Source organism: Haliotis rufescens, unplaced genomic scaffold, assembly GCF_023055435.1.
Source record: "Haliotis rufescens isolate VD_foot unplaced genomic scaffold, xgHalRufe1.0.p SCAF_3, whole genome shotgun sequence".
Taxonomy (NCBI): Eukaryota; Metazoa; Mollusca; class Gastropoda; order Lepetellida; family Haliotidae; genus Haliotis; species Haliotis rufescens.
Window position 1 is genome coordinate 3753632 of NW_025964001.1, and position 15998 is coordinate 3769629.

The following is a 15998-nucleotide window of genomic DNA, read 5'->3' on the forward strand; positions in this document are numbered from 1 at the left end:
ATAACGGCGCATGCGTCGAGCAGATTTCCACGTCTGAACGTTTGTTGCAAGAAGTTGTTGATTTTCAATGAAATCTCACATCTAGTTGCTATAGGTAACGTTTATTGTAATTTGATAGCATTCTAGACTTGTTTATACTGTTTGTTTATCGGTATAACATTTGTGTCCATCATTTTGATGAATGTAAACAACGAAGCGAGCACCTGCCCTGCATTTCCTTCTTTCCCAGTCAATGACAGCATAACACATCTTCATGACTTTCAGTTTTACGAAGCTGTCAACATTGACAATATGTTTTGCTCCTTCAGCTATATTGCTTACTGAACCCTAGTTCTACTTGCCCCTCTGTCTATACTTAGAAGTGGCGGTCAGTAGATATAGGCCTAGTTTTGTGATCATAATAAACAAGAGCTACAACGTAAACAATCCCTGAACTGGACAAAATACCACGCAATATATTGAGTAGAAGCCGTCTTTTTGGTTTATAAATCCTCACCATTGCAATTAGTGCTATTTCATCTTATTGACTTTGCCCCCATGACCTTTATCGAATATATTTAAGACTAAGGTTTCTTTATTACATGTGGAAGTAACTTCCTTTCTTAATAATTGATACCCATGAAGATCCGGGTTAGAACAGGTCTTCAGCAACCCATTCTTGTTGTAAAAGGTGCCTATGCTTTGTCGTAAAAGGCGACTAACGGGATCAGGTGGTCAGACTCGCTGACTTGGCTGATGCATGTCATTGTATCCCATTTGCGTAGATCGAGGCTCATGATGTCAATCACTGGATATTCTGGTCCAGATTCGATTATTTACAGACCGCCGTCATAAAGCTGGAATATTGCTGAGTGTGCCGTTAAACAACAATCAAACAAACCTCTCAATAATTGATTGTACATGTTGCAGACAGTTAGACTGACTCATCAAAAGAGGACCATTTTCTTCTTTCACATGGTATTTGCATAACCACAGCATGAAAGTCAAGTCATCCTTTATTGTTATATGACATATATAAAAGTTAAAGATTTACTTTCATTTAGGCAGTCACTAGATTCAAATTCTCAAGGAACTTTGGACCCCTCCTTATTTCGAACACTGCATGTGCTGGTGTCATGTGCTGCTCATGCTATAGACAGAATGATAGAATATGGTCCTGTGGGGCTACATACCAATATCAGTGGTCAAATGGTTGTTTGATAATACTGATATATTCATATCATGTGAAACCTTGAAGTGTTTCTGTAGTCATGGTAGTGCTTCTGTAGTGTCCATGGCTACTATCAGATTAAATTTTTGTATATATTTACAGGTTTCGGTTGAAAACCGAAAATGTCGTGGCTGTCAGCTGTAACTGGGAAAGCTGAGGACTTTCTGAACAAGCTTGATCAGTCTGCTGCCACAACATTTCATCACCCAGATGAGCCTCAAACCCAAATCACCACACCATCCACACAGCAGATCACTGTTGGAGGGTCCAAGTCTTCCTCGCAGATTCTGTCCCCTTCCCAGAGTGTTCCCTCGCGTCTCAAGGACTTGAAGGGAAGTGTCAACCCCTCCTCGGGTTTTGTCAGTTCTCCTGTAAAACAGACTCCAGTGAAAACAGCTGCACCACCCAAAGCAGCAGCTGCCAGTACCAGTGCCAGCGACACCAAGGTCAAAAAGAAGGATTCCGATGAGGCATTGTTTGAGTTCCTCAACAGCAAGGACCCGGTGGAGAGTAAGAAGAAGGCTGCAACACCAGTGAGTAGTCATCATCACTCCAGACAGTCCAGCACTTCATCGAATGTCTCCCACAAAGACGTCCGTCCTCCTGTCGTAGAGGTCACAAGTCAAGTGGAAGTTGTTTCTACGGAACAGACACAAGGTAGATATATATATCACGTATGGGATCCCGGGTTGTTAATTAGAAATTATCAATTTGGTATTGCTATTCATTAAATTGAATTGATACAGTATCAACATTAGAAATATACCTATACATCGATATTGCGATATAAGATGACAATTGACATCCTTATTGCTGTCTGTAGAAAAAAACAAAACTATCATATTACCAGGATTACTGTGACAAACGGTAAATCATAATGAGGTGAGGTAAAATGGGGTTTAATGTCGCGTCCAAGATTATTGCACTTATATAGTGACGTGCATGTACGTATGTGTGTGGCTGCTTGTACTAGTCCGGACTGATGCCGATTTATAGTGCTAGCTCACTGAGATACCATGCCATTGTTTAACATGAATACCCCACTCAGACACAGTATACTGACTCCGAGCCGACCAGTCCTTGTTTTAGCCCTTTAAATGCCGAGCGCCAGACAAGTACCATATTTTAACGTCTTTGGTATGACGCGGCTGGGGATCGAACCCCGAACCTTCCCCTCTCCGGGCGGACGCTCTACCATTGTCTACCACTGGACCACAGAGGAGATCATAATTAACATATATATTGACTTCAGATAAGACAGCAGAGTGTTTTTTGTACTGGTCTTAGCCATAAAGACTTGTGACCACTTTGATAAAAGCAGTTACTGAGATATTTCACGAACCCCAAAACACTAACCAGGATGTCATAAACATGTGCTTAGAAGATCAATATTCAGAATTATTGTCGATGGGAAGAAATATTAATGATTATCAATATGAAATTGTTTTCATTGATAATAACTTACAACCTTTTAAAGATTTACCGAAACAGACTTGATATTCTCAATTATGTCAGTTGTCAAAGATGGAAAGCAACTGTTTTTGTTATATCTCAAATGTCCACAAAGTAATCCATGCATAAATCTGTCACTGCTCGCCAGTGGTGTGAACTATGTTGATTTTGGGGGACTTTCAGGCACATTTGCTTATGGATACTTCTCTGATACTTATTGATAATTGATCTCGATCTATATTGAAAGCCATGCAGCTAGGGCTGGGACGAGTCCAAATTTACTACCCGGGTACCCGCTGTAGGTCTCAAGAGATAGGTAAAACATGTTCGATTGGGAATAGTTTGAACATACTCCTGTCAAAATAAATTTAGATACACATATAAGCCGATCTGGTCATGCATACACTGAAGTTGACTGATGTTGTCTAATATTATGCAAACATATAAAGTCAGAAGGAATGTGTGCAAAGTCTGAAAGAAATGTGAACATTTATCACTGTTTAGTGTAATCACTAGAGTTCTAGATATTTTTTGCCATTAAACAATATACAGTCAAGTCCTGTTAATCCGACATCGATGGTTGCATATGTCAGTGAGTATGTCGGATAAACAAAATTATGTAGTATCAATGTTCGTGATCGAAAATCGGACAGCTACATGATAGATAAGGATTCCAACATGTAATAAAAAATATAAAATAAATATTCATATTGCTATGTTACAATGTTGGCGGAATATGTTTTCTAATCATGCAACCTATAAAGTTAAACACAAAACAACTGTTACAGAATGTAAGACTTATTCAAAATACTTTAAAAAGCATAGTCTGGAATGGAAGTCGCAACTTTGAAACTGGTACCCAAAGCTTAAGGAAGCTGCTTTCTAAGAGGTTAACGTCGGCTTCCTGTTGGTCATTTCATTGGTAGGTCATAGTTCGCGAAAGGTTGTTCTGACGTGACCTGTAATGGGATGTCCTCGTCGATAGCGAGAACTTGTATCTGATTCTAATAAGATTGAGGTAATCTAAGCATGTGGTTTTTCCTCCTTTCTTTATTAAAGCATTAATTGTTTATTGTTAAGCAAGTTTATCTCTGCAGCCGTTGTAATATGCAGCTACCAGCTGATTCGTCTCGCATCAAAACACAGGCTTTGTACTCGCGGGCAGATGACCACGGAGTACGCTGATCACTGTGTCGAATAAACGAGACTGATTAATGAGAAATTTCGGTAATTCGTTGCTAATTAGGTGATTCGGAGTGTGAGACTGTCGGATTAACAGGTCTAAATAGCACTGATTTAATCGGTTCCCATCATTAGTGTCGGATAAAGCCGAATGTCGGATTAAAGAGACTTGACTGTAATCATGTGACTAACCAAGGGTCCTACTCAGTACCCACCCGAGACCCAGGTACCGGGGGTACCAGTCCCAGCCGTATAGCCAGCCCTAGTGTTTGTGGTTGTAAAATGAATTTAAACTGTTTTACAAATTGGGCATGTTGGGTTAAAATATCTTCTTAGCATGTTTAAGACCCGTGAAGATTCCGGGGTAGAATAGGTCTTCAGCAACCCATGCTTGCCGTAAAAGGTGACTATGCTTGTCGTAAAAGGCGACTATCGGGATCAGGTGGTCAGACTCGCTGACTTGGTTGATGCAGGTCATCGATCCCAATTGTGTGGATTGATGCTCATGATATTAATCACTGGATTGTCTGGTCCAGACTCTATTATTTACAGACCGCCGTCATATAGTTGGAATGTTGCTGAGTGCGGCGTTAAACAACAAACCAACCAACCAATCTTAACATGTTTAAGAATAGAATAAAAGTGGTGTGGGGAAAAGTACTACTAGACGAGTGTATGGATGGTATTGTGTCCAAGAGCATTGTATGTGTCCTGAATGATTTTCATTAGCCTTGGAATAATGGTATAGCTTAAGAATTTTATGTTGTTTTTGTCATCAGAGCTGTACATTAGCTGCGTATTTGCGTAAAATACACATTAAATCAACTGAAATACCATCTTCCCAAGGCAAGAGAGTTAACTGACTTTAAAAGTCCAGTTTCCACTTCCCGAGGCAAGAGAGTTAACTGACTTTAAAAGTCCAGTTTCCACCCTTGCCGAACTAGGCTGGAATTACTGGGCTCGATCGTAGGGCCACCAGTGGCTATTGCGAGTTATGTCCGTTCTATGCCTCTCCTATTGACCAATCAGATTCTACCTCTCATATCACTTGCATTTGCTTCAAACAAAACGGTGGCGCCCAGTCAAGACGATCTGATTGATAATCAAGATATATATTGTGATAAAACAAGTCTTACATTGCGAAGTGCATCAAATCACCTTGATTAAAAGCATGAAAAGATTTAGAAAATATCTGTTGACAACGAGTTAGCGGTGCACATGCTTTGCAAATCCTGCAGTCGACAGAAATCTGCATGACACTTTACAAACTGGATTTCGATTTCAGTGCACGATTTTGATTGGACTATGCATAAACTCATTAGTCCAGCCAAAATGTAACCCCATAATACCAGCCTAGTTTGGCAAGGGTGGAAACTGGACTTTTATAGTCAGTTAACTCACTTGCCTCGGGAAGATGCTGAAATACTCAGACAAATCAATTCCTTAAAGTATCAAATATGCAACAAGAACTATAAATATGCTATTGGAATAAAACTTATGTGTATATTACAACTGTTAGATAAAGAAATTGCATATCAGCCGATTGCGAACTTCACTGACTGACAGTTACATTTGGTAAAACATGTGTATAGTACTATTCATTTGGTTTTATAGGATTTACAGGGATTGTTACGAAACAGATTTTCAAGTTGAAATACCCAAGTGTAAAGAAACATGTGGGTAAAAAAATAACAATTATGGATACCCAATACACATGAAACCCATTGGTAAATTATCCTGTGGATTGTTCACGATATTAACCACTGTAATTTCTTGTACAGACTTGATTATTTACATATTTCTGAGTGCTGTGTTAATCAACAAACAAATCATTACACCATTTATCTGTTATGTCAAGTGTCAGGTATGTCAAAACTTATCTTGTTCGATTTTTATTAGAAGGAGAATCTCAGCGTGAAAGTCCAACTGGTTCTAATGCATCAGCTGATATTGAAGCCCTGGCTGATGCCATGCAAGAATCTCCAGCAAACAGTGAACACAGTAGTGCTGGGGACATTGAGAAGGGAGATAACTCTCAGCTATCATCACTTGAACTTGAGAACCGGCTCCTAAGAAATGAGATTGCATCCTTGAATCAAGAAATGGCTTCATTGATTCAGAGGGCAAAGGATTCCCAGACAGGTAATAAAAACTGAAAAAAACACCAAAAGACTGGAATTGATGTAGCATTAGAACATTCAACATGTATGTTATGTATGTACTATATACACTGATATAATCATGATAAGAAAGATAAATTTGACCAATTATTTTGCTTGTTTACATATTTTACTGTATTTATGTTCTATTTGTTGGAGGCAAAAAAAGCAAAAGCATATCTTGTCACTACTGATTCCGAAGGACATTTTGAATAAAGATTTGTTCAAACCAAAAGATGTTTTAAGAGCTTATTTTTGTATCAGACAATTTTTCGTTAGACACTTCCAGAAAAGACCAACATTAACTGGCCTTGCCTAACATGCTAATTGCTATAGCTATGAAAGGTTTGCAGTGTGGTTGCCTTGAATCCGAGGAGGGATGCAGGTCTTACACAACATGTCTTACTCGTTCATCCAAATTCAGAGTTGGTGAAGACAAAGAAGAAACTGGAGGATTATCACAATTCTGCGTCAATGCATGATCAGTTGGTGCGGGAGCTGCAGGCTAGGGAATCGGACCTCTCTGAATCACTGGCAGCAAAAGACTCCCAGCTGGCTGTGTTGCGCATAAGGCTGGAGGAGGCTGACCGCAGTGTTAAAGAGAGGGAGAAGCAAATTGAGGATCTGCAGTCACACAGAGAAAGGTGGGTCCACTGTTACTGTTAAATAATGGCTTGTTGTATGCTGATTATGGCATGTATAGTATTGTGGTGGCATGTGGTCGTGTGCATAGTGCACAGGTCACAAATCAGATACAGTTTAGCAATCGATCGCGGAAAGTCTGTGGATGGGTTACCACGTTTCGGCAGTTCGGTTCCTGAGAGTTTCTAGGGCTTTAGTCCTGCCACACACTGAAGCACATGTAACACATGTGATGTCTCGTTGGGCCAGTGAGTTTGTTCGAAAAGTGCTTCTGTTCATCCAGCAGTGAATGGGTACATGGTTGGATAGGTTGAGTTGTATACTCCCCAAGGAGCTGAAAATGATTCTTGAGTGCACACTGATCCAGTGTCCGGGGTAATAATAGGGCTTTCAGAATGCCTCTGAATTTGGTGCAATGTAAATGGTCTATTATTGTATTATTACATCTGCCTGTTATTGTATACTGCAGGATTTACTGAGTGACCTAAAGTTTAATATAGTTGTTATAATAAGATTTATCTCTGAATGCAGAGTTCTTAGTTAACCATGAAAAGAGCTCTTGTCATAACCCTAATGTTACACACTAAAGATGGAGGAAGTCCTTAGATGAAAGTACTTGAGCAGCACCCCAATATGCAGGGCCCCCTTAAAGCTCAGGGCCCCGATCCACAAAGCCTTCGTAACTTACACATATCGTAAGAGTTTACGATTAAAATTAAGATAATTTTACTAATATTTACGACCGATCCACAAAGCGTTCTTAATCCGTTCGTAAATTCATCGTCTTACGATCATTGTCGTAAATTAAGATTGTCGCTCTCCTGTGATGGAGGTAAGAATATAGGGGGATTCCCCAATGACGTCATTAATTTACAGGGGAATCCCTTCACTGTATTAGCAGACGACGCCAGTCGTATCTATATCAAGCGATCATGGATGCTAGTCAACCATTGACATTGAAACGCCAAAGGAGCAAGAACTGGACTAACAGTGAGTTAGCCCTTCTAATAGAGGGTGTACAGTCAAAGAAAAACGTGTTGTTTTCGTCATTTAGCAACAATTTGACGAACAGAATGAAGAAGAAAGCATGGGAGGACATTTCACAGAGGTGAGTGATTCAATGAAATTGTGTGTGTGTGTGTGTGTGTGTGTGTGTGTGGAGGGGGGGGGGGGGGGGGGCGTCATATGTCTGGTATAAACTGGAGTACAAATATGTAAAAAATGATCACGTAATACATCGATGTTTTATGTTGAATATTGCAGGGCGAGGTAAGTATTCTGACGGAAATATCTGTAGCCTATCTCACCAACCTGTCAACATGGTGTTACTTCATCAACCCGTCTTTGGTAATAACTTGATTCAAAGGATATACATAAGCTGGAACTAGCGCTGCAGTGTCACAGGCAGCCATTTTGACACTTAGAAAGGGACACCACTCTCTCCGTATTTTAGACGAGACATTCTCGATACATTATGTTGCTGGGATTTTGGAGTTCTAACCCTTCACTCTATTACTGTTATTCTTGACAATTTATTAAAGTTCACTGATCTTGTTTCAGCATCAGTGCAAACAGTGGTGTCAAGAGACTGACCAAAGATGTTAAAAAGAAGTGGATGGACTACAAGTATGTGTATACAATTTAGAACATAACATTATTTTATGTAAACAATTACTCATTGCATGGTATAAAACATATGCTTATCCTGACATACATGTTCATGTTCTGTGAAACATTGATATTTAGCTGTTATTAAATATAAATTAAAATTGTTTATACTGGTACTTTTTTATAGATAATGATAATACGAGGTGTGTTTGCTCATTTATACATTTTGTTCCGTCAGGAGTCAAACAAGGAAAAAAGAAGCTGAAAGAAGGAGGGAGGCAACGAGAACCGGTGGGGGGCCTCCACCATCCAGCCTCACTGAAATGGAACAGCGGGTGAGCCTACAGTTTCTTTTTCAATCTTGAATTTCATAAATGCTATATCATTGGGTGTTTTTTTTTTCTTATATGTGGGCATAATGAGTACTCAACAAATACAAATGAATATAGTTGCTGTTGAATTGTAATTTTACAATTTATATGAAAAGCACTTAAAGGAGCAGATAGATTGTGATTATAACAAACAGGTAATCTTTTGACCAATAAGTTATTAGGTAAAGTACTTCATTCCTTATTACAGAGAACATTAACATTGTAACATGCATTGAAAGAAATATTGATTTCAGGTTGTATCATTCATACCTCCCTGCTCGATTCAAGGCTGTGAGGGTGGCCTTGAAAGTGAAGAATATGAAAGTAAGTTGCATAATTGGTTGTGTGAATGGCTGTATGTGCAGTTGTTTACTTAACCGGTCTCATAGTTTATGTTAATGACCATATGTCAGATATATTATAGATTATCTCATACAGTAAAGGTAATTGTGATCATGTAAGATAAAAGATGAAGTATAAACTTAAAGTTGATTTTGAAATTGGATTAATAGTTCCATGAATAACCATACTTTTTGTAGATTTTGCCTCTTTTCATTGCAGAGAAATTGGTAAATTGGAACTACATGTATCATATTACTTACAGACACTACCCCAGCAACTCCAGTTTTTCCAGAGACTCTTCAAGCCCTGCAGGACTTGCCTTGTGATGGGGCCTTTGTGCCACCAACATACATCATGTACTCAGAGAGTGTGATGTCGGCAGATGATGTTCCTCAAGGTATTACCATATACATAATGGAAATACTGCACAATAAATTTAATAAAACTTTCAAGGTTCTGGGTGGGGAGAGATTTGCAACTGTGATAGTTTATTGCAGGTATACCTACCACAAGATAAGATGAAATCATGTAAACAACATCACAGTTCTTAGAAATACAGTTCATGGATTTTAATTGTATTTCCAATCTCTGTATGTGTTTATGTATTATGTATTATAGGGAGAGAGGTGTTTACTTAATATTCCTGTGTATATGTTTTAAATACAACATTCACATGTCTCAGTTAAATGATTTGTTTCTTTAATACAGTTGATGCAGTTTCACATGTTAAGGCCACAAAGACTCTCAGTGGTATGTACAGCAATACATCAAATTTGAAATGATAGAAAGAGAAAAAATGTAATTTACTCAAGAAACCCTGATGTTTGTTTTGATAAAGTTTGTATGAAGATGGACGAGACATAACTGTTGCTGTGAGACTTGTGAAAATTTCTTTCAGACAAAGATAACATTCTGAACATAGAGAGGGAGAAACTGAATGTGCTGAAAGAGCTTCTTGAGGTCGAAAAAAAGAGATTACATGTGGAAGAACAGAAATTGGCCTACATCATTTCTCTGGAAGCTGGCCACTCTGGTCAACTGAATGTATCACCAGTTATTCAGTTCCTTTAAACTTTGATTAATTTTCCCAAATATAAAAATTCATACTGATAATGTAGCTTCTGTTGTCATTTATCATCGGTTACAAAAAGTCGTTTATCTTAATCATACAATCATTTAGAGAAACAGTTATTGACGACAGCTTGTCGGACTTTGAGGCCGTCATTGAGAGGTCCCAGGTAAGCTATCCCATCTTCTTGGAGCAGGTCTTCTTGTGTAGGAGGAGCTGGCAATCTTAGGCTGATGCAGAAGTTATGCAGCTGACAGGTTGCATACACAACTTGATGGCATTTTGGGGGGGTGAATGGCAGGCAGCCACCTGATTTATGTAGGCACCTAATAATGTATATAAACACAAACATTACCCTTTGTTCAGAATGCAGATAAGATAGACTAGTCGCATTATGATGTGTAAAACTTGAAATATTCTTAAAAGACCATATCTCTGATTTACTTTAAAGTATGAGTATTATCTTAAAGCATAACATCTTAATCTGTCATTAGCACAAACATATGCCATACTAATGTCTCAAATATTGAAAAATGATATATATGCTTGAGTAGAATAAGGGATGAACATATACATGTACATGCCTGAACCTGGATTTAAGGAGTCCAAAGGCCCTCTCCACAGTGTTGCGTGTTCTGCAGTGTGCAGTGTTGTAACGTTCCTCAGACGGTGTTGTAGGGTTAACTATTGGCGTAAGCAGCCATGGGCGACATGCATATCTGATGTAAAAATTGTAATTCTGTTAAACATACTGACCATACCATTAAATATTGAAATACAACTTAAAATACCAGCTTATATATTTCACTTCAAATGTTATTTCATTTCGTGACAATTTTATTGGTGTCAGTCTACATTGTGAAATTTGGGGTTAAGTACAAGGGGAAATCACTTTCACGCAGAGCTAGATTTTATGGGCGCTGCTTTCAATTTATGATCAATATATTTTAAAGTGACTAATATGAAATAAACATTGGAATCTGAAAATCACATTTTGATTACAGTATCGTCTTCTGTGTGCCAAGTTACAAAATATCAACTTCTTGTTTATGTGTTTTCATATCTCTGTAGTGGTTACAATACAACTTATGTTTACACAAATGATTTGCTGTTACCCTGAATCGCCTAGCAGCCATCCGTCATTCCCAGCAGTCTCCATATACTGCCCAATCTTGCTGTTTTGTAGCATGAACGAATCATGAGTTGAACCAGGCCACTTGGAAACCACACTTGTAAACCTTTTGATTATATATACATATTTATAATTCTTCCATGAGCCATGCATTCATAAATCGATATTAAAGTTATTTTCTCAAGTCCCTGTGTGTGTGTGATAGTCCAACTGGCTGTTAACAGTTTTCTTTATTCTTTATTTTTTCAGCAGTGAGCATTGCTTTAAGTACTAAAACAATCGTCCTTTATCACAATGGTAATTCCGCACGGTAATAGAAACCTGTATTGGACCTCATGACAAAACCCATGTTGGGCCTTACGTAATGATTGGTCAACAAAATGAGTAGGTGGCACCACTAGTCATTGTCAAGGTCATTAAAGAGAGTAAACAAGGTGTGTATCCTTCGATGTTTCCCTGAATAATGTTGTTATTACGTCTGTATACAAATGATTGATTCTTACTGACCCTATCAATTGTTAAATAAGGATGTTGCTGGGTGTTGTTGTTAACGTCTGTGAAGTGTGATGTACCTTAGTTCTGCGTCACAGACAGCTTGTACGTTTACGGCATGGAAGCCCTTCCTGCAAACGTAAACCGCTTCTTCATCCCCGGTGGGTCGCATGATAGGTATGAGGGTGCCATCTATACAACCAAGCACTTTTGGAAATCTGCTAATGTTATAAAATGCTTCCTTCGTGACACGTTGGTCGGATGTTGCCTTTGGGAACGAAATCAGTTTTAGTTGTTTGACAATGGCTTCATTTGTACGGGTAAACACCCGTGACACAGTGGACTGGGATACCCCATGCAAGTCTGCTAGTTCAGTGAAAAAAGACCCCTTACTATAAAACCTGAGGGCAATCAAAACCTGTGTTTCCGGGGACAATGCATGTGAACGCTCTGTTTCGGAAGCAAGATATGGTTTCAGTAAGTCTATAAGTTTAAATATGGCATGACGTGGTAGCCGGTAGCGCCGGATTATGCTGTCATCATCGAGCGTGTCAAGTATTCGAGTTCGGTCTCGAAACACCCTTGGTCGTGATCGTGTTGCTTTTTCTTCTACTATGCCAAGCAAAAAATATGCCGCCATCTTTATACTAAAGTTACGACAGAAATGCTTGATTTACGATAGGTACTGACCACTCATAATTTTTCTCTTAACTTTACGAGATATTTTCACTAAGATAGCTTTGTGGATCGCTTAAGATTTTTGTCATAAAGTTACGACGGGTTTTACGATGTTCGTAGCGCTACGAAGGCTTTGTGGATCGGGGCCCTGCACGCTAACGTCGAACCCATTCGACAGAGGTGTCCATCCCCGTGCATCTGATGTCGAACCCATTCGACAGGCGAATAGCATAACAACACCCCAAAATAAAACTCGCCATATCTATTTACCAAGAAGGCTTTGCGTAACATTTAAATTACGTATGACATGCATAAATGCTCAGCTTGCTCAATATCAAAACGTTCAGTCATTTATTTACCTCAAAAAGAAAATACCGCGAGTTAAAAATGTTTCGGCCAAACTTCTCGGCACACAACTACCAGAAACGGCCATTGTTGACTTTTGGCACTTCACGTTGAGCGGCATGCAGTCCGATATTTTCTTTATAATTTCATCATTTTTCCTATTCGATCATAATTTTTGGTTTGCTGACGAAAGGAAAACACTCATGTTCCTTTATTTCTAAAAATTCGCAACTTTCGGTGTAACTAATTGTAAACAAAAACAATCTGAATCGTAACATCATCGATTGGATGGAACTTGTACGATCATGGCAACGGCGGTAAACAAACAACTCCACATGCATAGTTATCCCGTTAAACTATTACAATCATTTTGTTACATCTAACTTAATTTTCTAGAATTATTGACACGTATGTATAAATCTTTGTAAAAAGAATTTCATTTTTAAAGAGTTTGCAAATGATTTTGTTTGATAAACTTTCCGACACATTGACAAGCCGACAAACGTCAGAGATACGTTTGGGCGTGGCCTAACTCGCGAATTGTTGAGTTTAACAAAGTCAACAAACGCTGCGAAAAATGACAAATATTGGATGATACGCAAAATCTGAACTGATATACATTCTAGGTAAACCATTCAATAGCAAAATATTGCATTTTACGAGAAATAATCAAAATACTTGCAATTTTAGCTATCATTTCTGAAACCGGAAGCACGTACCGCATGTGACACATGGAAGCAAAATATGCAAAAGTTGGTAAGCTATCATAAAGAAATTCCGAAATAGATTCAAATTCAAAAGAAAATACATAATTTACTATTTTTCGTCAACTATTTACTATTTATTGATCTGGAGAGCAGTCTTCACTCCTATTTGTTTCATATTTCTTCGTGATTGTCGCCATCAAATGTGTAAGTCTAAATCCGAAACCGTAATGGATTTCACGCTCGATGATTTTAATTTTAAAAATATTTTCTAAAACGAACGCAACGGAGAACGATACAACGTATTGATATGCCATAATAATAACATAATATTGTTATTGGTCTAACATTACAAAAAGAACAATTTAAATATTAAAGATGTTGTTGAAAACTTTCTGAGAACCTCCCGTCCTCTGAACCGATAAAATTTTGGTACACAACGAGGTAGGCTAGTGTAAATATATATAGATTCTAGGCTCCTATATATGTGATTTTGTACCCAAAACAAATTAAATTGTACCCAAAATACTTTGTGAATTTGTACCTTAGAAAATAAGACAATAGATCTATAATTATATTTATGTTTTCATGTAGATGAACAGAACACATGATAAAATATTTCATCAAGTTCCAAATATGATTATGACTGTGATCCTTGAAATTGATTGTTTAGTGTTGAGAGAAAATTGACGTCTTGTCACTGAAGGAGAGGCCAGTTAAGTTGGTTAAACCTAAGTTAGAATGAATTGTTTTGATAGGAAAGTGATATTATGATAAGTTTAAGACACCAAATTGAAATAATTCTAGGTAGATCTACAAAATCACATACCCATTTGGGTAACAAATTACTAGAAATTTTGGGTACAAAAGTCACCACTGTACATTTCAACTGATTTTCGTGAATCAATGGGATAAAAAATTTCGTCTGAATGATTCCTTTTCTCATTTTTTAAGACAAGAATTTGTTTTACATAACAAAACAGGCAGATCTACATGGATCACGTTTAGTCCTAAAATGTGAAAAATATGGACACCTCAGAAATGAGGGCTTATAAGTATTATTCTACCTAACTAGTCACATGGTTTGACTTTGATCTAGGTCTATCTAAGAAAAGTCCTTATGAAAATCTTTTTTTAATTTTTTTATGACACTGACATTTCTGGCACTTAGACAAAGAGTATTCAAGGAAAGACAGATATGTTTTTGAATGAAAATATGACTTCTCTTTATAATTCTTTTTTCATGATGACAGGGGAATTTTTATACACACCAGCTGAGAAGGTGGTGATACTGTGATTGCATACAAAGAAAAAACAGGTTGGAAGCAGTACCTTTATGTATGAAAAAGACCACATAAGGTGAACAAAAGTAATGGGTTGGCTGACTGGAAAAAATACATCTGGCAAGGGTAAACATGTACACAGGCATGTTTCTTTTCATTCCAACCAGAAGACTGAGATTGCATTGTCTAAGAAACCTATGGCAAACTTACCAGCTCATGTGCCACCATGGTTCTTGTGATTAAACAAACAAAAATGTCATGTACTGTTACAAGTACTGTTACTGTAATTAAATTAAATTAATTCCTATTAAATTATATTTCAGAATTGTTTTATTTGGAAACAAACCACATAATGCACAAGATTAATGTTCATATGAGTTTAGTACGTATATGTTAAGGATCTGATTTATTCATTATTCATGGAAAACTAAAATTAAAATGATGACATCAGAGAGTTACTTATTCACATAGTTGATTTTCAGAGTGCAAGATAATAATTGTTGAATAAATATGTTTAAACTAAAGATAATAATTGAAGTTTGATCAGTTACACTGTGCTGATGCAAAGACTAATATTTACTGTCCCCACACACCATCATTGTGGGAAAAATAACTATTAAATATAACTTAAAATTTTAAAACCTGTAAACAGCTGTAAATAATTAAACAATTACAAATCTATCATCAATACGCAATCATGGTGGTCTTCATATTTTTGGAAAAAAATTAGAAATCCTTCGTGTAACTGTTCTAGAATCATGCTAGAATGTATTCCCGAAAGGAAAACTATCCTAAATGTAATTTTGGAACTAACACCGAAAATATGTACGTAGCATTTTATTGCTTATATATACCCTATCATATTCAGCAACGTGGGTATGTTATTTTGAAACAAGTTTTGTCAAGCCCATTTTCGCGCACCTGTTGTTGAGGGTGATCTTGCTGATCGACGATATCCATAGTCGTATTACGTGGGATACACTTGTTGTAGTGAAACTTATCAGCGTGTACATCGCAGAAATATGAATTATGTCCCATTTATATTCACAACATTGAATGGTGATTCTTAAATATCAACAGAAGTTCAAATAAAAGATACCGAGAAACTTGCATGTGGCATGTTGATTTATCGTCTACCGTTTCCGGGTCACGGGAGCATGCAAGGTCAAACGGATTAACTAATACGTGAATTATATCGTCAAAGTCACATATTTATTTCATGTTAGTGGTGATTACTGATACTGTGTATCGACTTATATTTTTGCTCTATGTGATAGGCGAACTATTTCAAAATTTACTGTAATTGTTTTGTTTCGAAAGCTTATCAGC

General features: G+C 37.5%; 3 protein-coding genes across 4 annotated transcripts in view; 2 read left to right on the top strand and 1 right to left on the bottom strand.

Annotated features, from left to right (window-relative positions):
• The first annotated feature begins 2 nt into the window (after positions 1-2).
• The window catches only part of LOC124131873 (golgin subfamily A member 5-like), a 40833-nt gene continuing 24837 nt past the window's right edge, over positions 3-15998 (top strand). For both annotated transcript variants that reach the window (XM_046495376.2, XM_046495377.2), the window contains exons 1-4: positions 3-94; positions 1313-1867; positions 5744-5986; positions 6428-6647. In XM_046495376.2, the coding sequence (XP_046351332.1) occupies positions 1333-1867; positions 5744-5986; positions 6428-6647 (998 nt within the window). In that variant the 5' untranslated portion in view covers positions 3-94; positions 1313-1332. The remainder of the gene's footprint in view (positions 95-1312; positions 1868-5743; positions 5987-6427; positions 6648-15998) is intronic.
• LOC124148680 (myb/SANT-like DNA-binding domain-containing protein 4) lies at positions 7307-10037 on the top strand. The gene is made up of 7 exons (XM_048403560.1): positions 7307-7753; positions 8206-8271; positions 8492-8588; positions 8879-8948; positions 9229-9363; positions 9675-9716; positions 9865-10037. Exons 1-7 carry the CDS (start codon positions 7578-7580, stop codon positions 10035-10037), a joined length of 759 nt encoding a protein of 252 aa, XP_048259517.1. The 5' UTR covers positions 7307-7577.
• On the bottom strand, positions 10139-12482 carry LOC125384431 (putative nuclease HARBI1). The gene is made up of 4 exons (XM_048403559.1): positions 11740-12482; positions 11151-11273; positions 10620-10754; positions 10139-10361 (listed from the first exon to the last, which is right to left on the bottom strand). The coding sequence occupies exons 1-4, from the start codon at positions 12297-12299 to the stop codon at positions 10139-10141; spliced, it is 1041 nt and encodes a 346-aa protein (XP_048259516.1). The 5' UTR covers positions 12300-12482.